The 24,359-nt window shown below is 34.7% G+C and overlaps 2 protein-coding genes across 2 annotated transcripts; one reads left to right on the top strand and one right to left on the bottom strand.

The window, feature by feature from the left end:
* The first annotated feature begins 2,885 nt into the window (after positions 1–2,885).
* Positions 2,886–13,353, top strand: LOC124631711 (synaptic vesicle glycoprotein 2B-like). The gene is made up of 11 exons (XM_047166264.1): positions 2,886–3,113; positions 7,719–7,772; positions 8,626–8,787; positions 9,171–9,333; positions 10,084–10,205; positions 10,520–10,761; positions 10,911–11,116; positions 11,360–11,622; positions 11,886–12,045; positions 12,405–12,532; positions 13,014–13,353. The coding sequence occupies exons 1-11, from the start codon at positions 3,110–3,112 to the stop codon at positions 13,067–13,069; spliced, it is 1,560 nt and encodes a 519-aa protein (XP_047022220.1). The 5' UTR covers positions 2,886–3,109; the 3' UTR covers positions 13,070–13,353.
* Positions 13,354–20,885: 7,532 nt separating this feature from the next.
* On the bottom strand, positions 20,886–24,168 carry LOC124631713 (charged multivesicular body protein 5). The gene is made up of 5 exons (XM_047166265.1): positions 23,997–24,168; positions 23,757–23,908; positions 22,938–23,103; positions 22,343–22,466; positions 20,886–21,598 (listed from the first exon to the last, which is right to left on the bottom strand). Exons 1-5 carry the CDS (start codon positions 24,063–24,065, stop codon positions 21,429–21,431), a joined length of 681 nt encoding a protein of 226 aa, XP_047022221.1. The 5' UTR covers positions 24,066–24,168; the 3' UTR covers positions 20,886–21,428.
* Between the last annotated feature and the right edge of the window lie 191 nt (positions 24,169–24,359).

Genomic DNA, 24,359 nt, shown 5'->3' with positions numbered 1-24,359 from the left:
AAAATGGTATCAAGCTGGGATAATTGTCTATCAAGCTTCCGTTCTCCTATATTTGGTAAGAAACTATAGTTATTCTAAATGCTTACTTCCGAGACAGTAAATAAACATGGAAACTAAGAGGAACTTGTTTATAAGGTAATGCAAGAAGTGTGTGGACTTGGTATGCCTATAATTATAAAGAAAAATGCTATTATCACTTAAGCACTTCTATACAGATTTAGCTAATTTCACGATTAAGTATTATAGTGTTTGACCAGCAGTTTTAAGTTCGAATACGGTTATAGAGAAAGGAAAAATTATTTCCGGGAAACTGGAAAATGACGGAAAAATACTATCGTTTTCTTCTAGGAAATTCTGGTAAAAATACAAATTGGAGATGAGGAAAATGGTTTTCCGGGTCAGTTAGGGTCAAGGGTTGGTTAAATTAATTTAATGGAAGCTGATACGTTTTGGAGTGTTGTTAGGTACTGCTTCTAATAAAAAATAAGTAAAATAATCAATGTTCAAGTTACGGATTTTGGATAGGTAATCGTTTAGTACCTACCTATCATTTGACGGAATAGAAAAATGGCTTATGTGCTAACCCTATAACTTCAGTTAGGTACTTAAGTGCCCACACTTGTTCGACATAAAATTGTATGGTAGAAAAATGCGTTTCGTAACATACAACAAAGAGGTCGAGGTCCTTGCAATAAATATTATTTGTTTCCTTATCGGCTTTAGTATTCAAGTAGTGATCGACACCGACCCTACAAACTGTTACGTGGCTTGTTTATTACCTAATAATTAGCTTCACACCTAACATCCTTAACTTCTAATGCCTGCAATCAATCTATTAGTTGAAAGATATAAATTGATGCTCATTTTCAATTATCGTTTCTTTAATGTTATCCTGCCTAAAAGAGTATCCTAAATAATAAACTCGTAAGTACAAGATAGGTTTTATGACACTTTTTATGATCTGGCTTGAGTCGTTATACATTGTTGAAGGTGTAGGTATATTTTGTCACTAACCACACTTACCAAATTATGCAGCTAACATATAACTATAGGAGTTTCCCAAATGATCCCTATCCACTTCCAGGCTTCTTTGCTTTACTTACAGGTTGAACTCATCTAAAACCATTTCAACACCTTATTTTAACTCCGAATAAAATACGGGAAAAAATATATTCAGATTCGCAAAAAGAAAAAAGATTTATGTTTATTGGGTGACGAACAGCCATCAGTAAAATTCGTAAAATGTCGAACGCGACCTTAAAGGACGCGGGCGTGCAACTGTGAATGCGTAATGACAACCAAAATACGATGTGTTAGGATATCACTCAGCTGTCGTAATCTATTGTAACAAGTATTATAAGGAAAATAAAACTTAACCTAAGTCATTAATAGGAAATTGTTTACCACTTGAATGAAGTTCAGGTAATTTTTAGAACTGCACACTTAATTATCGAATAGTCTCGAGCACACTTGAGCAGGCTTATTTTCCAAGACGTCTTGTATCGTCTATTACGTCTCTTGAGCAATCAAAAGTGTACGTCATAAACCTGCAATAATAAGTACGATTCAGTATTCCTAGATATAAAAAGCTTAATTACATGGTTTGCAAAATTTTGGCAGATATTTTTATTAACTAAATGGATTGTCGTATGCACCCTAGAATACGTATAGCCCTAGTTTACGACCATACACGGTGGGCGGTCGCACTTGACCGAAAGACGCGCATTGCGCGACCCTGTGTCATGTGCTACGCAGACACTATCTACTAGGAATCACCAATTATATTATATTCGCTACACATAATAATTAGGTAGAATTTTATATGCTGTTGGTTTGAATACCTTTGTAAGTTTTAACTTACCGAATCTTATTAAAACTCAATAGATTAAATATGGACACAAACGCTGTGACTACAACCAAATATAAAAATTGATATTGATTACGAAATTCATATTTTAATTTCAGGGGCCCCTAAGTAGTATTCCTTCTATCTACCCTTTAAAGGAAATCAAGATAATTTCCGCGGTAAGCATGTAAAATGAAATGCCAAATCACATTGTTAAAAAAAACTTTGCATAAGATTTAACCTAGATACATTTTCAGTGAAGATTGAAACATTGTTTTATTGTTAAAAGAAGTTATTAATAAAAACAAATCAAAGTAATCGCCTTACAAGGCAGCTCATTACGCGATGCCTCGCCTGGTCGCCGAGGGACCACGGAGCCGACCCACGCCTTGCTCTTAAAAATAACAATCAACTTGAGTATCTTTGGAATTGGATACCAAAAGCACATTTCTTTTTTCAATAATTTGTTTTAAACGGGATTTTACATATTTTTGGAGACTATTCAACATTGATGAAGGATTTTCATGACGTCTTTTTGAACCGGATGTTGTTCACACAAAAAAACACAGATTGTAAAAAAATCTATCCTGCTCCGCATAGTTTACAATAGCATTAACTGCAGGATTTAAGTAGTCAGGGTATTGTCAGAGGCTTCTGTTACATAACAGTTGAGTTTTCACACACGCCCCAAATTGAGATAAAATATATGGATGATAATCTTTTATCTTCATGTAATATCGGTATTGAAACTTTTAACTTTAATCTGCAATGCCACAGTTATCAGTTTAACTAAACCAGATAATGTAAATGCAGAAAATCGTAAGAAAATAGAGTAAAATCTTCAAGACCTCTTAAACAAAATAAACAAAAGTTACCGTTTAATTTGCATAATAGTTGGTAAAAGCGCGCAGAGCATGACAACAGCGTGTGAGTGGAGATCGATCGTGGTCACCGTCATCGGCCGTCTAGATAACACAAGATGAGCGATCGAGCATCGGCCTTATCGTTATCTCGAGTGGAAGGAATCTTAGGCGGGAGCCGGTAGCGAGTCGGCATTCGCACAGAAGCCTCAGCAGGCAACACGCGACATCCTTGAGGCGACGGCGAGCGACGCGCGCGCCGATACCCCCGGCCTGCCCACGCGCATCCTCCCTCTAGTGCTATACGCAGGGTGACGATGAAACGTTGGTGATAGGTGACCGCGGAATATCTCTAACGTGATCTCATATCGGACTTATAAAGTGAAAAAGTGAATTATTCAAAATGGGTGAGTATGATACTATGTCAATCATTAGCTCAGCAAACTTGATTTAAAATCATCAAAAATAAAAAGATGTTCACAATTTTTTTCATCACCTAAACTATATTAAAACCTTAAATATTACTTAAGTAATTAATTACTTACATACACAAAAAGTCTAACTAATTCAAAAGCAAAATAATTCAAACGTAACCGTCGAAACGAAAACTTAGCGCAAACTTACCCGAATTCTGTGCGGTTCTATCAGGGAACAATATAAACGTTCTTCATTGCACGCTTCACTTCATTAAAAGATTGTTAAATAAAAGATTTGTCATAAGAACTTGAGTGAGCTTCAAATCAACGTCGCTCAACGATGTCTCGAACCAGATTGTGTGTACAATAGCTATTATAAAAATGTCCGCGATCACTCACTGCTCAAATCTCACACGCCTGTCACTCACTTCCAAACAATATTCGTTAGTTTTTTGACATTATTTTACAAAAAGTTCACTCATTGAGGATTTTTTTCTTAGAATAAACTGGGGAAAATGCATGAAATAAAAATTCAGTACGTATTGTAATAAGCTTTTCCGCAATTTATAATTGAAGAATTATGTAACTTTTACTCCTCAATAGTAAAGAAGTGATTTTCATTTAAAAAATAGTTCTTAATTTGATCAGAAAATTAAAACTACTCATAAGATATGTAAATATTTTTTTTTTTTGTATATTTGAAATATTCTATACATTGCAAACTCACCAGTTTTTAACTAAAAAAAGATTACATAACAAACTAATATTACATAACACAATAAAAAATATATTGAAACAAATATCATATACTTAGGTACGGAAGAGGATAAAAAGTTACGCAATTATTCTAATTTCATTGCAAACGCATCATGAACTCAATAGCATACTCGAGCCTTATCTTATTTATTTATATAATATTAAGAGGAATCGGCAAAACCCACTTTATTCATATTATTATTTCTTCCGTCATATGCAAAATAGTCATTATTATACCATGCAGGTGTATCTATGATCATGAACCAAGCATTTGCGGTTTTTTTTGCGTTAATTACCATCTATTAACATTATCAGCTCTTTACCTCCATCAAATACTATTTACTATTCATAAAAAATCACTTCAAATAAAAAAGCCTTGTTATTTTTTATTCCATGCTTTTACCATTGGGGTGCCCCAGACGAGGTTGTCCTAAATGACATTGGTTTAAATTACGTAACATGTTTTCCTTAAATTTTAATTAAATTACTATCATACCGAACAGTTTTTAAATACCAAATCTTGCGAACTATTTTACGAAAACAATACGAACATAAAAATAGTTAAAATTTTATTACCATATCTGTATTTCCGAAATTATTTGGTTACGTCTTAACCGACGTCAGAGAAGCGTATGAAATCGGAATTTTACAGCATTCATTGATTCCATTCTTCATACAGTGTTGGAATGCTCATACAAAGCTCGACAATTAATTAATTTGACCCATTCTTATGCTAAGTTAGTTTTGGAGAATAGGCTGTATAACAATGGCGTGCAATTAGATTGATTACCGAAATTTAAAGAGATAAATCCCTGTTCTAATGATGTCTTATGTATGATTTATAAATCGTCTTACATGGCGTAAAATAAAGGATATCTTTGAAAATTTGAAAACTATTTTCTTGCAACTTTATAACACCTTCTTTTGTTTTAATTTGTCCTAGTAGTGTTTCAATCTATAAAAAAAGTTAAACGCAAAAATTGAACTGAACATAAGTTTTCCTTTATACTATGGTATGTTCACTTGGTGATTTCCATACACTATGGTCTCTAATAATAAATTCATAGATAACCCATAGAGCGTTTAGTTTTTTTTTATTCCGTGTGCTGGTTACACATACGGGTGCAGCCTTCAAACGCATACAATGTCAACATTAGCATATTATTTTCACATCACTATCCTGCTACTTCTATTTAGACCAGAGTACATACTCTTTGCATTCTAAACCACTAATTTTGCAACAATGAGCTGGACCTTTAATGTTGGTCTTTACTTCAATATGCACTTACATTGTGTTTCAGTTAATTCAACATTAAACTGTAACTAGGTATTAGGATATTTCCAGGTACTAGAGGGATAGATTATTACACTAATTCATCTAAACGACTGGAAAATATTTCCAAGAACACTGATAATGATTCATGTTTTCATAAGATCATCATAACAGCTTCTTGAAATTTGGGAAATGAGCAATAAGTGAGATATCCATAGACCGCAAGGATCGGGCACAGTTACAGATCCAAAGCTACTCTACATGAAAACTCAATAAATACCTCACCGTTGTCCTAACCCGGAACAAATATAGAATACTTAAGTATGCTCAAGTATCGCAACTGTTACACGAGATACAAGGTGTACAACCTACACTTAAGGCACAGATTACTAAATAGTTACTACGTAACATAAGGCATATTACATCGTTCACTCGTATTCAATTCAATTAGGTTCATTCATCATTTTCGTCAATACAACAAGAAACAAACGAACACCGTTTCTTAACATTCATAAGAAGGGACTTCTATGATAGCAGTTTTACCATTTCGTAACAATGTCCTTGCGGAGCTTCAATGCCACCACAATTGATTTGACGATGTCATTGCCATACATTTGTACACCACTAATCATTATGCAAACAAAGTTCTGATAAAAAGCACAGCTATGTTTAGTCATGTCAGGTTGATTTATTTACTATAGTAAGCCCTTCATCTCGCGTTCACAATAAAATTGATTAATCATACGCCAGTTCTTGTAAACACTGCTACCTGTACTTTCATTATGACTGATAAGATAACACTGACAATTGTTAACAGTTGAATTAACTTGTTTTAAAATAATTACTTGGAGTGCTATTTGATCAACCTCATTCGGAAGTCTAAAATAACAGTAGCCTTTGTAAAAAGAATTGTTGAGGATTTCGTGTTGTTGACACAGACGTGGATGTGTCTATCATGTCTGTGTTTGAATAGGTATTATTTAAAATCTGTTCTTAAATATTGCCTAATTATGGGCTCTTATTGATAGATCTGTTTAAATTCATTAATCCCTGAAAAGTCAGTGTCCCTTCTGACTTTAGATGTAAGCATACGAAAATACACGTGAAAAGCCAGATTTGTCAAATTAACCCCATGCCCAAGAACCTTATATTACTTACGAATTGAGCCTAGGAACTAAATTAACATTACCTACCTACTCATGATTTTGTTCAATGACGGAACCATCCAATTTATAACATACTAAGCACCGTTTATTAGAAGTCTGATAGCGTAATGTAAGTAAGTAAGTACTTAAAGACGAAATTATAGCACTGTACACATTTGTGTCAACTTAAATCGTACGACGATGGTACCTACTGATAAGCATTGAGTTAGATATCGACAAGCGCTGTTAACGGGTAAATTAAAGGTGGTAATTAGAAGTACATGAGAATCCCAGCTTGATCCCCGATAGAAAAAGTATTGATGGACTTTGTGCAGTCCACGGTTCGGTCAATTAGTCAACGGACCTCTAACCTCTAAACTAGTTACTTAGAGAAAGAATATAATTGCACCTTTAGATACAACTCTGAAAGGCGTGATTTATGAAGGCTCTAGACTACGATTCTACTTACTTAACTAAATAACATAAGTAATTTAACTAAACAAATAATCAAGATCAAGTCCCAACTTAGACAGCAGGTACACTTGAAACTGACATTATCAATAAGAAAATAAAAACAAGTCATACATACTGTTTATCGACACTTCAGGCTTTGTGAAAAAAATAACGTGAATACACCTCGCCACTTTATCTACACCTCGTAGATTTTCCTCGATAATCCGAAACTTGTTGAGGTGTCCAAATGTATCGAATCCCATTCACATTGGTCTCGGTATTAGACACACCTATTCATTTACAGTTTCATCTTATTTAGGAGATTTAAATGTTTTACATAACTGTGACTTGTCACGCATATTATTATGTTATGTTGGTGTTTATGTATTTTTTGTAGGATATAAACAATTGCGTCCGAAAGCATGAAAGGTTGAATATTAATCAATATATACATAAGCTTTGGTGCCTCTTTCATAATAATTAGTGTCAAATAGTTTTTCAGAATGAGGGTAGGTACTTGGTAGAAAAAATGACAGTTCCATCTTAAAAACTTCCATGCTACTTACCCGCTAACAGAAATTAATAAGGCTATAAATCTAAGCTAAATTAGTTTTTATCTTCAAAGAAATACGACTTAAAATTACGCAAAATTATCTTGGCAATTGAAATAATAGTGTCATTAGAAAGTTGGACGTTTACCAATAGCGTGTCAATCTTTTAATCAGTGCGGGTGAAAAACAAAAGCTTTATCGAATTCAATGAAATTGGTCTTGTATTAGTTTTTAATTAAATAATAAATGTAGAAATGTGAAATTTTAATTTAAGTGGTTAACTATGAAAGTGGAATCTCATATTACGATAGCCAAAGTAGCTCTCAGGCGAGCTTTATCAGTTAAGTTGTTAAAAACAACTGACGATGTTAACAATACAGGCAGCACAAATATATTCATGTGATTTTTCTATTAACAGGTCTAGACTTCTTGGAACATGGAGCAGACTTCGAAGCTGCAATATCGGCGACAGGTAAATACATTTTTTTTAATTAATTTAATTGCAGCTACACAGTACTTTTGTATACGACACAGGTTAAGAGTAATGAATTGTTATTGAGAGCTGTGAGTCGGTATTAATTATCTAAATTAAATTCTGTGCGTGAGCCAAATAATGAAGTTGAATGTGTATTTGAACAGATGAATTTAATGAAACACAATTTTTATGGAATTTAAAAAACGGACAAGACTTGATGCAAAGTAAATAAGGGTTCCTAGGTACCTATAAAGATAATGCCTAGAAGTAGGTATCTAAATGGACCCTAAATTATGTATTCACGAAAATTACATGGTATTTACTTACTCCACAATAGAAACAAGACTAATGCATAGGTAAGACCTACCAAAGTATTCTTCAAATTGCATTATATTTTATGACCCATTGTTTGCATTATTTACATACTAGACATCTACTTAAAGGATGAATTGTAGGAAATGCTGAAGAATTAAACATAGTTAATCAGCCTTTTTTGTTGGCACTTTGTTTAGTTGTTGTAAGGTTTCCCTTTTGTGCCCGCGAATCACGGCGAATCTGACCCATAAAATCATCTGCCCGGCCATTTCCCAACTACGTTGGAGTCAGCTTTCAGTCTTACTGAATGCAGCTGAGTACCAGTACTTTACATGAAACGACTGCCTATCTGACCGCCTTAACAAAGTTACCCGGGCAACGCTTGTTTTAGATTAAGTTTGTTGAAGATTCTTGAAGAGTTGAAGATGAAGATGAAAAGTTAATGATGTTGAAGATTACTTTGTTGCAGATTCCCTATTATGTTCTTTTTGATGTTAATAAAAAATATAATAATGTTTATTTCAATGTATTCCAGGTTTCGGTCGCTTCCACTTCTGCCTGCTGGCGGTCACCGGGTTGATCTACGCAAACACTGCCATCGGTATCACTATAGTGTCGTTCGTCTTGCCGGCGGCGACATGTGACTTCCGAATGACTTCCTCGGACAAGGGCTGGCTCACTGCCGCACCTATGTTGGGTAAGAACCCTTATTTTTAGTATTTACCTGATATTAAACAGCATAGCTATGTAGGCTGCGTCGCTAAAAGGCGATACATTACAACAGAAACAGTGTTCTTGAAGGCGTAAATTGGGTCACAAATGAAACTTTTGTTTTGAAACACAGACTCCAGTCACAGCATTCAATTAGCATAAAAAAATATTTAGAATCCTTTTAGATAAAGTAAGCTTAAAATGTGCCTGAATTCTAAAAAAAGTAGCTTTCTTTTCTTCAGCTTTTTCTTCAGCTTAATGCAATTGGAAGTAAAATACTCTCGATCCTGCTTTCTTTTACAAAATTGTCGTTACCTACCATGCCAAATGTTGCCATGCCTCTTTATAACAAGAGTTGTTTTCCTTCAGGCATGGTGCTCGGATCATACTTCTGGGGCTGCTTGGCAGACACAAAAGGCCGTAAAATCGTGCTGGTCTCGACCCTGTTGATGGACGGTATCGTTGGAATCATCTCCTCCTTCGTACAAATCCTGCCCGTCTTCATGGCTTGCCGATTCATTAACGGTTTCTCGTAAGTATTCTTTATAGACCACTTAGAAGATAAACTGGATAAATTATTTAAATATTGTGGTTCTGTAGACACTTAGATACGTATGCACATGCGGAAAAGCACGTGATGTTAATGTCTTCAGTTCAGACACCGCTCTTAGCTCTAAGGCTATGACTTCAGCGATTTAAGTACTTTTCAATAGCATAAGGTTCTAGAGTTTGATAGGTATACCTAATGTAGGTTTAAGAACCCAGTGAAATAAACATGCAAATATCGAGAATTTACAAAGCATTATCAGGAGTTATCCAATGGTTTGAAAATTCCTGAGTCTTAAAATGTATCCAATATCAGCAATGACACCCGCCGCGTGTTTCATGGCCTCAAGTTTTTCCTTGGTTCCTAGTAAACAATGGAGGCTACAAATCATGCGGTCCGTCACGCCACAATTGATTCAGTGCACACGTTTCCCTTTACTAATTATTGTAGTACAATTGTGACGAGCAAAATGGTGTCATCAAAGCCATTAATTGAAAACCAGTTTGATTGCAATCAGTGATATCGATTTGTGCTTAATAAGTGTCACATCCTGATGAAAGAATAGTAGGTATTTTTTTGCCAGGAATGTAGCTGAAAGTCGTCAGCATGATCAAATTGTAGGGCATCATATTGCTCAAGAAACCCAAAAACACACTTTTCATATAGGTAGATACCATCAAAACAAAGAGGTATAATTTACTATTCTAATATTCTAACGATATTTTTTTATTGCAGTGTTGCTGGCGCTATGGGTATCTGTTTCCCCTACTTGGGTGAATTCCAACAGACCAAATACAGAGAGAAGATCCTCTGCTGGATGGAAATGTTCTGGACCCTCGGAGTCATCTTATTGCCATGTAAGAATACTCTTAAAATAATAGATTTAAGAGTGAGATACTTAAACCAACGACTTTTATAAGAATATGTGAATAGTATATTATATGACATCATCCACCAGTGGCCATCTTTCACCAGATATGAGAAAGATGATGGCAACAGAAGCACGTAGTTACTTATCGAGAAGTCGTTTAGATCACATACCTATCTAATCTCTGCTTGAAATGATTATTTTGTAAGGTTGCCTTTTTTCTTCAGATAAAAATCTGTCACACCGTCATACTTACATACATAATATGAATTTTGCCACCTAACCAATGATTTTTTGCTTTAGTGATCGCTTGGGGCATCATCCCTATCACCGGCATCCGTATCGAAAGCGGCAGCTTCTCTTACGACTCCTGGAACTGGTTCGTGGCCGCGTGCGGTGTTCCCTCCCTGATGCTCGGCTTCTGGCTGTTCTACTTCCCCGAGAGCCCCAAGTTCATGATGGAGTGCGGCGACTACGACGATGCCCTTAAGGTCCTCAAGAGCATCTACAGACAAAACACCGGTGATGATCCCGAAAACTACCCGGTAAGACATTTTATTTTTACTATTTTCAGACAACAATATAAGCCTTCTCTTTGAGAAATATATAAACAGATGTTTTTGATGGAGAGTCACGATACTCTTAAAACATTTTAACTCAAAATATTCACTCATACATTATTTTTTATTTCCAGATCAAAAGCCTCAAGGAAAAAGTACGAACCGTGTCTGTAGGTTCTCAGACCTCTGTAAAATCCGTCCGAAGCTTGAGCATGCGCAAACCCAAGGACCTCAAGCGATTGTTCTCTGAAATCTGGGTGCAGACCAAGGCTCTGTGCAGGCCGCCCTACCTCAAATACACCATCCTTACCTGCATTATCCAGTTCGGATTGACCACCAGGTGAGATACTAAAGTAGAAATTGCAGATATAAGCTTTCCCAAAACTTTTTTTGCACCTATGTGTTTGTGGACAAGGGCCAAGCTTTTTATGAAAGGATAACTTTACCCTAAAGACAATTTTACACAAAACATTCGTTTGAGTTAAAAACTCCTGTACGGTGTACAATTGAAAATGTTGCAAATTAGGTATATCAAATAAGAAGAATACTGCAGATTAGTTTTACCACTCTCTTCATATTCCAGTTACTACACCCTCATGATCTGGTTCCCCGAGCTGTTCAACCGTTACGAGGAGTTCGAGCACCGCTTCCCCAACACCTCAGCTTCCGTATGCGACGTCTCCGGTATCGTGGTCGTGGATGAATACGAAGGCGATCCCTTCGACTGCTTGAAGACCATCGACTCCAGCGTGTATATGCATACCTTGATCGTCGGTCTGGCTTGCATCCCGACTTCTCTGTGGCTGCCTCTTTGCGTACACAAACTTGGTGCTAAGTTCTTCTTGAGTAAGTGACATTCCATTTTTTTTTAGTTATTGATATATAGATACTTAGAAGGAATTTTGAAAAAAATTACTTACATGTAATTTAATTACTCAATACGTGAACAAGGTATTCTGAATATTAGCTTTTTTTCCTACTTGTTAGATATCAGTATCTGGAAACATGGCAACTTTTCAGACCAAAGTTCATTAGAGTTCACTGCAACTCATAATCAGACGAATTTTCCTACCACACCATTATTACAAATTCACCTCTTTCTATTTCAGTCTTCAGTTTGGGCTTCGCCGGCGTAGTGACAGTCGGCCTGTACTTCGTACAGAACTCCACTCAGAACCTGGTGCTTTCGTGCATCTTTGAAGCCCTCACCTCGCTCGCCATCAGTTTGGTGTTCTGCGTGCTGGTCGACTTGTTCCCTACAAACCTCAGGTAAATAGATCGTCTACATTTCAAAAATAAATAACAGATCCGTTAATAATGCAAAAGCATTAAATGGCAATTGCAATGATGTTGACTTATTGCCACACTGAAAACTTTGGCATTCTAGAAATCGCACTAGAGGTGAAGCTTATCATTTTTAAGTCATTCCGTCAGCGTCAAGTCAATTGGACAGCGGCTGGAATAATCAATCAATGTGCAAGGAGTAATAAAAATTACCCTAATGTGCCGATACTCTTAGAATATTGCGATTTGTAACGTCAGAAATGTCAAGTTAATACTCCTAAAACCTTGGCGTTAACTATGATACTTTTCTAAGACCAAATTAACAATTTATTCCAATTCCTCAGGGTAATGGCAGCCGCGCTCTCCCTGACGGCGGGTCGAGGTGGCGGTCTGATCGGCAACCTGTCCTTCGGCTACCTCATCGACATCAACTGTGTCATCCCCATCGTCGTCTTCTCGGCATTCCTTTTCAGTAAGTGTCCATTTTATAACAGGCTTGAATTGTTCAATTTTCAACCGACTCCCCAAAAAGGATTGAGTAGGTATTGAGTATTAAGGAGGTTCTCAATTCGGTTCTCAATGTTGTTTTGTCAATCAATAATTTTCCATTATTTTCTAACTTCAGGAACTACTAGGTATTACATGTGTGAGACTTGTCGATACCTAGGTACTACCCGTGCCGATAAAGAATGGGATTAGAAATCGCGACAGCTGTATTCAACTCTCGCTCATGTGCTATAGTATATATAATTTATACATAATTTGTTATACATAATTTAATCGATACAAGATATCCCATCACTATAGACTTTTATGAAAAAAGGATAAGAAGTCTTGGACTCTTTATCTATGGCAGCTTCAAATGAGTCAAAACTATTGCTAATTGATAAACCTAACAAACCTAGATCCTAATTGATATTATTGCTTACTAATATTTATATTCTCACCCACAGTTGCTGCAATACTCTGCTTCTTCTTGCCAAAGACCGGACAGGAAGCCCTAGATTAAGCTACAAACGGTTATTTATTCATAGATAATACAATTAGACTGTCTACAATACATAGTTATTATCACATTGTCAGAGTGATTGTACATAACGTAGGATGTTAATAAGGACGTTTACTTTTAAATAATTTATTGTGAAAAGACAACTGTCACCAAATTACTGTGTATCAGTATGCTATGTCTATAAAACATAAGTGATGAACATTACAGTATTTTAGTGTTGACTGTGTAATATAATTCAATTAAATTATTATTATTATAATAAAGGTTGATTACCTGCCTACTTATCTGAGTGTTTTTATTTTATTGGTGCTAAACGGATATCGGAAATATATTCAGCCAAGTGGTGATTAAAATGAAGAATTTAGTTTCTTTTTAATTTTTTTTCTTTAAAACAAGTTAGTGGCGGGTCACGTGAGCCGTGATGTAGTGTGCGTGTGTGTGTAGTTAGTGTGCGAATGAAAAAGTATGCTATACATAGAGGTAATAATGATCTCTGGATGTGTATGCTCTGCATAATCATGTAAAAATGGTATACGAGTATAAAATAGATAATGTAATAAATAAAACCAACCATTACAAAGATAATAATATATTTAACTTAAGTAAATAAAAAAATATAAGAACTAGATTACATTTACATATTGGTACAGCAACTAAGAGTAGAATTTCAATCACAAAACAGTATTAGAATATTATTATTAATTTTGATTCACTTTGTTTGACATAAAATGGCATCCATATTTTATGTCCATCAGGATTGAGGAGCCACTTTTTGTATCTTAATGAAATTTTGTACATATTTAGTAGTAAGTTAAAAAATATTGTAGGCTAAATCCTGGAATTTGTAGTATAATAGTTCAAAAGTTATGTGACCAAAAAGGTGGCTCCTCAATCTAAATATTTGGACTGAGGAGCCACGTCGGAACACAGAAAGTATACGATGTACATTCTTGAAATTTTTGTATGATTTAGTAGTAATTGAGCGCAATACGTACTAAAGATAACAATTCAGTACCATTAATATTTAAGAAGATACAATACTTTCAATGTGGCTACTTAACCCATACTATGAAAGTGTGAATTCCCATGAATCGTAAGTGGCAAATTTAAATTACACCCCATAAGCATTTAGTAGTAAGTGTGTCTGAATTTGTAGTACACAGACAAAGTACTAAAACTCAGTGAATTTAGTAAATAAACACATTTTATGTGGCTCCTCAATCCTGACGTTTCTGTTAAGAGAAAATGCTTGAGTTACGTGAAATCGGAACGGAATAAAAAAAACAAAGATACCAACATTTAGTATAAATTTCTACTAAATATACATGCACAAATGAAAATTGTATGTATTCAATATCTGAGAAAAAAACATCTTTTCCATATTCCTTAGGACGTCGCCATTTAGGGTGACCATGTAATATGAATAAAAATCAGGATGAATAGTTTTCCAATATTTATTTTTACAGTAATCTGCAATATCTGAATATGTACAGATATTCTTCAGTTAGGTATTCATCATTTGGGGCATAAGTTAATAATATGGATCAAAATTGGTTGGTCGGTGCACGTACCAAATTTTGTCATTTGTTTTTCTTTAATTTTTTTTCAACTGTGCTACTTTTTCATCCATCCAAACAAAAAAGCTGAAATCCGCATTGGGACATTCTTTGTTAATTTACTTCTCCAATAATTTGTCGTCACCCATCGTGCCGAGCTCGGGTCCGTTCAGACAGACCGGCTCGGAGAGGAGAGCAAATTCTTAACACGATGAAAATCGAGTACTTATTATTTGTAGTAAGGTTTATTTCTGCATGTTCACTGCTTTTGTCATTAGGAATGCTCGAAGGCGCTCGGTGTGAAATAATAAGAGTAGCCGAACGGCTCCTATCGCGTATGATCTAATTCAAAAATTTTCAATCGAACCAAAAGTCTGCTTAAGGCGGCTTGACAACCAAAACTTGTTAAAAATCATCTAATTGAAAGAATAACCGTAACTATATCAAACACTTCCTTTGCGAATTCAAAAACTTTCTCAATAAAATAGAATGCGGCTTTACTTAAAAAACACTAAACGCTAAGACCAGGCAGTATGGTTGAAAGACTAGTCTGCTCTATGAAAAAAAAAACCGGCCAAGTGCGAGTTGGAATCGCGCACGAAGGGGTCCGAACCATTATTTATAAAACGGACAAAAAAAACACGTTTGTTGTATGGGAGCCCCCCAAAATATTTATTTAATTCTAGTTTTCTGTATTGTTTTGTATTTATTGTTATAGCGGCAACAAAAATATATATTATCTGTGAAAATTTCAGCTCTCTAACTATCACAGTTCATGAGATACAGCCTGGTGACAGACGGACGGACGACAGAGGAGCGAAAACAATAGGGTCCCGGTTTTACCCTTTGGGTGCGAAACCCTAAAAATCATTGCAGGCACCCTTTTTGAATTTGGAACCTAATGTTCCAAATTCAAAAAACGCGTGCACTGCTCCAGCAATATTGAAAAGGCGCACCGGGGTTATTAAATACTCTTAAATAGGTTGCGTCTCTTTTGTCATTCACTTGGCCGAATAGCCATAAATGCGTTTGCCTTTAGGTTTAAAAAAAAAAATTGGCGGTAAAGCTGGAAATTCGATTTTCTGTTAACCACTTATTTTATGAATTGAAAAACTTGTTATAATAGATGTACTTTATAGTTCTATATTTATATGTCTAATTCCAGCACTGAACTATATTATTTTTATCAAACCGTAATTGGTGACTTCTTGAAGATACTATTTGTTACTATAACAGTGCATATTAAGTGGGTGAGAATAACAAACTTCAGTTTGATTACTTTTTGGAATGTAAGTACTTACCTATATTTTGTATCAATAAGTGTACTTCATTTGTTAAAAACTATAAATGACTAGTTTGCCCGCTTTTTCACCCGCGACCTTAGGGAACTTATTCCTATACCCGCGTAAAATATACACTATGTTTCTTTTGTAAAGAGGAGTTTAGCTTCCCAACAGTGAATTAGTTAATTAAATCGGTTCAGTACTTCCGCAGCCTTTAGGGTACAAACAAACAAAACAATATATACCTATAGAGACCTATAGGTAGTATTAGTGGAGATGTAGATTATAATATGTAGATGGCATAAGTAAGCCATATTTACAAATACCGTTGTTTCAGAACCACTATGCCGAAAGGTCGTAAATTGACGGTAGATCTTGAAGATCTAAAAGAAGTTTTTAATAAATATGCTGAGACACTACAAAATCCTAACATTAAAAGTAATGACCCGATCTTCACAACTATTTCTACAGAACTTAATTTTAAAATGTCCCCGCTAGCCTTGTTTCTGTCATTGAAACGCAAACGGAGTATTCTTTTTCCAAATTATATTACAATTCATAAAAAGCAAACTGATGAAAAATATCCTGTTGAAAGTTCTAGTAGTAGCAGCGGTTGTATATCAAACACATTATTCGAAGATAGTGATTTTTATTCAGAGAAAAGCATTCAAAAAGAAACAAAAGTATTTTCATATCAAATGGACTTATATGATTGGAAAAAAATTCAGCCTCTATATGCATACCAGAAAAGATCAGGCACTGACACCTATAAGAAATACAGAACAATGCCAAAGTTCAAATGGAGTCATTTGTTAAAGGAAAACATTTATAAATTTACAAAGCTTCCATGCACTTGGACCTTAAGGCGCGAAAAGGTTGTTAAAAATAAAATCTTTGTGAAAGGAATTTGTTCCCAATGTAAGTCATGTGTTCAGATAAAAAGTTATAAAACTACAGACAAAATTCACACTATTTTTTGTAAGATCACCAATATAGATAAAACTTTTATACACAACCCAAAAAAGAAATTTAAATTGACACCGTATAAAAGACAAAAATTAGCAAAAATATTGAAGAACGAACCTGCAATAGTCGTTCACAATGAGTTCGCATCAAAGATCATAGGCGATAAAGAAGATGAAAATGCAGTTACAAATGTACCAGCAATACCGTCTCTTTCCGCTATACGTCAAATAAAATCTGAGGCCCGTAGAACACAGTGGCTTCATCCTAATCCAATTATATCTTTGTTAGCTATGGCGAAAACTACCCATAAGGATGTAATCCGCTCTATTACCGTACACCCCGACTTTTCAATTTATTATTGGAGCGACGAACAGATTAATTATTATAATGAATATTTAGGGAAATTTGAAAGAGTTACAATTACAATTGACGCTACTGGCTCATTTTTTGAAACAATGCGCCTCCCTGATGGAACAAAGATCACCAAAAGAAAATTTCTATATGCAGGCCTTATAACAGCAAACCACAAATTAAAGTCTGTGCCCGTTTTACAAATGGTCACTGATGCACACGGGAAGCAATCTATATTTAATTGGCTAAATCAATGGAAACGTGAAATTCAAACATCACCTCACGAAATTATTACTGACGATTCTTCAGCCCTAATTGCAGCCAGTGTTGAAGCTTTTACGGTGTACGTCAGTGCAAAAGACTACATAATTAAATTATTTTCTATTTTAGAAGGACAGGCGACAGAAATCCCCTCTACTTTTATCAGACTAGACTCTAGTCATTTCCTAAAAACTGTGCACAATTTAAAATGTTTTATTAACGTTGATCCACGGATAAAATATTTTTATATTCGCTGCATTATGTTTTTAAAAGTATGTGAAGATTTTGAAACCGCAAAAAAATTCATCATTGATATGATTACGGTTAGTCTTTTTCAACTTGATGATTTGACACCAAGCTCTAGTTATCAAGCTGCCCTAAGCAGACTTTTGGTGCGAATGAAAAGTATTAAATTAGATCGTACAGAAGAACTCGGCACGACCGGTGACGACACTCTATTAGAAAAAAATTATAATCAAGAATATCCTACTGCGGATCTCAACTTTTTTGTTTGGTTCGATGTACAAGTAGCACATTTGCAAAAACAGTTAATGGAAATTAAAGTAGATAATAAAAACTTATATTTTTATCCACCATTTGTTTCTGAATTCAGAAGAATACTTTGGAAACTTCCACTATGGTCGAATCTACTGTGTCCATTTTTTAAAATTGATAATATTGCTCCATCGTCCTCTGGTATTGAGAGCTATTTCAAAACTCTAAAACATTTACTGTTCAGAACAAAATTAAAAAAATATCGAATAGATGAATTTATTAAAATGCATTATAATTACCTGAATACGGAAATTGCATTGGCCTCAGGTGATCTAGTCAATGATATACAAAATAAGGAAGCTAAACGCTCTAGAAAAAGAAAACATTCAATGACAAAATCTCAAACACAGGTGAAAAAGAGGAAAATATCAAAGTCTTTGAAATCGAACAAAATTAATCGATCATTTACCCCTGAATCGATATTTTCTGATCATCCTTCCTTCATAGAAAATTGGAGGGGTGAAGCCGACTCTAATATGACGTCCAACAAAATCAACGTAAAATTTGTTAAAAATGGCAATCTATGCGATGCAGTATCAGTCGGCAACGGTGATAAAGTGTGTTTGAAAAACACATGCTGTTTTGATTCAGTCATGCATTTCTTTAGTATTGCATATATTCAAAGCAGAAATTTTCAAGAAATATTATATAGATACTCTGATGATTTGATTCCTCAATATATAAAACTGCTATCGGAGCCGGTTGCTAATAACTATGACGTTTACAAAATGAGACACGAAATCGGCGTTTTGTATTTTGATGTAAGAGAAAGTCTCTGTGAATTTGCTTGTAATGCATCGTTCATCTTTGAACATATAGCTTTGAAGTATTTTTTTAGTGCAATTTTTAGCAAAAAATGTATTAATGATTCATGCCAATTTCGTCCAGTATCTAGACAGGTCGCATTTTTGCCATTGAACTTGAATATTATTTCTGTTTTCGGTATCTCAAGTTTGGAAGACTCTATTTGTATTACAGAAGAAAAAAGAAATTGCACATATTGTAACCAGGAAACAGTGTGCAAATATAATTTGTCAAAAACTGTATCACTGGAAATAAATCTTAATAAAACATTTGCAGTAAGCGAGGTCCCACAGTCCATAATTATTTCTAATAAATCTTTTTCATTATTAGGTGTTATAGAATTTGTCCCTCCAATTAGCGAAGTTGGCATGGGTCACTATAAATGTCACTATCCAATAAAGGACGAGAGGTTTTGCTACGATGACTGTGATTATAAAATTCGTAAGAGTACCGACCAACCAATTTTGATCCATACAATAACTTATGTCGAAAATGATTAATTCGACATTTATTTATTCATCAATTTTACATTTTACATAGGTACAATCACTTATAAAATTAGTAAGAATACTTACTATTCATTTTCGACATTGGTTATATACCCTGAACATATTCAGATATTCTATAATAATTCATCATCTTCTTACAGTACTTACTGTACCGTACTTCTGACCCCAACATAATTGGAAAAAGCTAAGCCTTTTTGGGGTTGGCTTCCAGTCTAACCGGTGCAGCTGAATGCCAGTGTTTTACAAGGTACGACTGCCTATCTGACCTCCTCTACCCAGCTACCCGGGCAAGACCGGTTAGAATAGTGTCAGACTTACTGGCTTCTGATTACCCGTAACGACTGCCAAGGATTTTCAATGACAGCCAGGCCCTACAGTTTAACGTGCCATCAGAGTCATTGATGTTTAAGTTCAAGATACACTTAGAAAGTACATACAAACTTTGAAAAGTTTCATAGTAAATCGCCTGACTTGGAATCAGACATACTTGAGAGGTTGGATATTTACCCACTAGGCCACCTCGATTTTTTATATTTTAGACTTAGACTATTAGACTTTTTATATACTTTATATATTGCAGATTATTGTAAAAATAAATATTGGAAAACTATTCATCCTGATTTTTATTCATATTACATGGTCACCCTAAATGGCGACGTCCTAAGGAATATGGAAAAGATGTTTTTTTCTCAGATATTGAATACATACAATTTTCATTTGTGCATGTATATTTAGTAGAAATTTATACTAAATGTTGGTATCTTTGTTTTTTTTATTCCGTTCCGATTTCACGTAACTCAAGCATTTTCTCTTAACAGAAACGTCAGGATTGAGGAGCCACATAAAATGTGTTTATTTACTAAATTCACTGAGTTTTAGTACTTTGTCTGTGTACTACAAATTCAGACACACTTACTACTAAATGCTTATGGGGTGTAATTTAAATTTGCCACTTACGATTCATGGGAATTCACACTTTCATAGTATGGGTTAAGTAGCCACATTGAAAGTATTGTATCTTCTTAAATATTAATGGTACTGAATTGTTATCTTTAGTACGTATTGCGCTCAATTACTACTAAATCATACAAAAATTTCAAGAATGTACATCGTATACTTTCTGTGTTCCGACGTGGCTCCTCAGTCCAAATATTTAGATTGAGGAGCCACCTTTTTGGTCACATAACTTTTGAACTATTATACTACAAATTCCAGGATTTAGCCTACAATATTTTTTAACTTACTACTAAATATGTACAAAATTTCATTAAGATACAAAAAGTGGCTCCTCAATCCTGATGGACATCATATTTTTATATTCAGCTTTTTGTAAAAACGGTGGTATTGAAAATTTAAAATGCATTTCTAACATTTCAGGTTGCAAATACATATACTTAATTAATTTTAGTAGTATGCATAAATCTTAACGTTTTTTATATATTCTATTCTAATATAGCAACAAGTAAAAGCTATAAATTCGAATGCTGCTAACGGTGATGTGAGGTATTACTATAATAACAATTTTAAAACAAATTAGTGCTGAATATCATTACTAAAAATATAAAATTGGTTACAAAGTGAAATCAGAATGCTCTACGCTTTTAGTATTATACAACATACAATTAAAATTATATTATTATGTCAGATGCAGTACGAAAACAATCGATGATTTTATGACCATGAATAAAATAAAAGTAAGTCTGTGTAAATCTGTTAGACTTAACATAGCGAAATTTTGCGTTATATGGCGCATCATTGATAGCATAATGTGTTTAATCTGTATACGTATAAGGAGGTATATCGAAATAAAAGTTGCCAGTACTACACTGACGTGTTTATGGTATTTTACTACACATTTCAAAGTGACTCAGCGCTAGAAAGAGAACACTACGTCACATGACCTGCCATAGATAAACAAATCTAACAGACCTACAGAACAGTACAAAACTACTTTAATGTTGAAACAAAATAAAAACAAAAGAGGTTCCATACACTATCACGATAGTCCATTTCAAAAAGCGAATAGAACGAAAGCTATCTATAGACTATATTACCTGTGCCGTGTGACGTCATATCAACGTGAAGTTTGTGCCGCGCTGGGTACTTGCGGCAAGCCGAACTCGTCGACGGGAACTCCGTCCTTGTTACGAATGCTGTCCGCTCCTGGCTCCTTGTCGGGAGCAGCGGGGGCCTTTACTACGTCATCCAGGTAGGAAGCGTCGTCGTCAAGGGCTATTTCATCACCTGCAATGATAAAAGACAATATTTAAATAATAGCCAATCAATAGTAATAGGCAATACTTCTACCAAATATCGCTCGACAAACGAAGAGTAAACAGGCAATGTGCTCTTGTTTACAATTATTATTCTTTACAGTATTCATAATTTTTAATGTCCTACTACAGGGGCCAGGCCTATTCTCATACGGAGAAGGAACGAGCGTTAATGACCAGGCTATTTACGTCTCTATCCCTAAGGCCGTAAAGGTGAAACTGAACATATTTAGAAATAAATTGTGGTCACCTAAAGTAATGTGATCTTAATACACATTATACGTGTCTATTGCTGTGTGGTTGCGAGTTACCTATTGCCCAAGATTTTCATTATAAATCTCGCAAACACGAGATAAACTCGATGTATTTATAAACATGTATGTGCCAACAGGATTTAAATTGTATACCGAATATTTTAACGCTGGTTACTTATTTCAGATGATAACGCGATTATAATATTTTTGCGCATTTGTGATAATAAATAGAGGATGTACCAAATCTAATATTAAGTAATTTTTAGTAGTGAGGTGTGTTCCAGTGGCCTTGTGGATTATGACATAAAAAATCTACTTAAAATTTTTGTTGTAAAAGAGTAAAAGTTAATTAATTAAAAGAGAGAAACCACAAAAAACCCTATCACTTTTTGAGTAGCTTATTTCAAAATAGACAAGTTTCTCCTAGAAATTGTCACAATCACAAACTATAATAAACTTACCGAGAGCATCCAATTCAGCAGCCAGTTCGTCGTCATCGATCTCCGGCATGCCATACTGGCGGCCCAAAGCTTCTTGCACCTCATCGGCTTGCTCCAACATGTCTGCTAGCTCGTCGTTGACATCCTGGAATAATATTAGTGGAATCATGAGAATTAAGTCTTAGAATAACCTTTACACAACAACCGTTAGAATTAACCTTTTCACAACAGCATGACAAGTTCTTGAGCTGTATACTTTTATTATTCTGATGCTTATATTTTTATAAAGAACTATAGTTCTAGTTTCCTACTGTTTTATGTGCATCCTATTGAAACTAGTCCCAAATTAAAATGCCTATGTTTTCAAGGCTGTAATGTAAAGCAAGGATGTAAGGCAAGCTACATTAATTTCACAACAGTGAAAGATTTTTTCTACCCGGTTCAGTAGTTTTGGAGCCAAAATGGACAAATTCAAGAAATGCTACCAGGAGGCAAAAAGTAAATTTTACATTCAATGTAGGCTAAGCATGAAGGTATGCATTTGCATAAATTGCAAGGAAAAAAAAACTGTTCCATTGCCAGAAAAAGTTCTTACATAGAAAAGAAGTAAACTAACCTCAATAGTATCAATATTGATCTTCTTGAACTCTTTCTTCATCTGTGTGACTCCATCTTTCATGGCTGCCACAGTGGCGTGCGTGTCTTTGAGTGTCTGCGTAGCATAGTTCGCTTGTTCCATGTTGAACGACTGCGCTCTGAGGTTCTCAAGCTGCTGCTCATACCTGCAGTAATTGTTATTAATATAGACTGCAGAAAAGTATGGAGGTATTGTGTTGTAGTATAACCAACACAGATGTGTACTGTCTGTAGTATGGTTCTTAACTTTTCTTCATCTGTACGTGTACTGTATGTAGTACATGTCATTTTAGGCATTCATTTCACTTATTTGTTTTGTTTTGAAAAACAAATAAACGTTACCTAATGCTTATTATAAATATCAATTTAAGACAATGACAATTAACAGTGTGTATAGTGTAAGGTACGAACATAATTAAGAGAATAGTGAAATTTTGGTAAAATTTTGAAATGAAAATGAACCAAAAGTGATATTTTAATCACTAATACTTGAAAGAACTTCAGAATACAAATAGTTATAAATATTCTTGACAACCCAGAACTATAAACAATTTCTTATTACGTTATCATTTACTGGCCAAAACAACAAAACAGTTGTTTTGGAATGAATGCTACAATAGTAAATCATATCAGGAAGCATTAATGCTATTAGACAGGAAGTTCTTTCTGCCATTGTGATCACCCAGTTTATTAACACTATGAGCAGAATCTATAATTAGATTAATAGGTTGAATAGCTTTGTTTTGGTGACTATGAATAATGACAAAAACAACAAAAGAAGAAACAAAGGTTCTCTTACATTTTCTTCTGCTTTAATACCCTCATAGCTTTTTGTTTGACTGAATTCTTTGCTGGCCCCTCTCTCATCTTGTTCATCTGGTCCTTGTATTTCCTAAGTTCATTCTCCAGCTTCTGGACTTTCTGCTCAATATTATCTGCCCTGCTATCCACCTGGAATTTACAATCATTTGAGACATCATGGAGATATGAATCATCAAAAGTAACAACTAGTTTGCAAATTAGTGTAAAGTACACTTACACTACTGATACAGTCATTGATGCTAGGGCCAGGTTCCTTAGGCTTTCCTCTTCCGAATATTCTGTTCATCTTGAATAAGTATGTAGTTTATTCAAAACTAAAACCAAACCCTTGAACAGGATAAAAATTTCACAACAATTTTGACGTTTCGTCAAACTTCGGTTTTTGACAGTAATGACACTTCACACTTAACAATTTTGTTGGTCTTGTTAGCTTTAAAAATAATGCAACTATTATTAATTTTATTGCGCATACGCGCACGTGCAAAACTATTTTCTTCGTTTCTTCATCATGTAGCTGCATTAAATACTGATTTTCAAACCATTGCTTTACATTATTATCCAAGGCCTTTATTACTTGCAA

Source organism: Helicoverpa zea, chromosome 7 (assembly GCF_022581195.2).
Source record: "Helicoverpa zea isolate HzStark_Cry1AcR chromosome 7, ilHelZeax1.1, whole genome shotgun sequence".
Lineage (NCBI taxonomy): Eukaryota > Metazoa > Arthropoda > Insecta > Lepidoptera > Noctuidae > Helicoverpa > Helicoverpa zea.
This window is presented reverse-complemented; position numbering and strand designations above follow the sequence as displayed.

Bases quoted from the DNA above. Each gene is read 5' to 3' on its own strand.
- LOC124631713 (XM_047166265.1), bottom strand. From the start codon at position 24,065: ATGAACAGAATATTCGGAAGAGGAAAGCCTAAGGAACCTGGCCCTAGC. The intron at 23,909-23,996 runs GTAAGTGTACTT...TGTAAATTCCAG, and splicing joins TCAATGACTGTATCAGTAGT to GTGGATAGCAGGGCAGATAA. The intron at 21,599-22,342 runs GTAAGTTTATTA...TTATCATTGCAG, and splicing joins TGCTGAATTGGATGCTCTCG to GTGATGAAATAGCCCTTGAC.
- LOC124631711 (XM_047166264.1), top strand. The intron at 7,773-8,625 runs GTAAATACATTT...AATGTATTCCAG, and splicing joins AGCTGCAATATCGGCGACAG to GTTTCGGTCGCTTCCACTTC. The intron at 12,533-13,013 runs GTAAGTGTCCAT...TCTCACCCACAG, and splicing joins CTTCTCGGCATTCCTTTTCA to TTGCTGCAATACTCTGCTTC.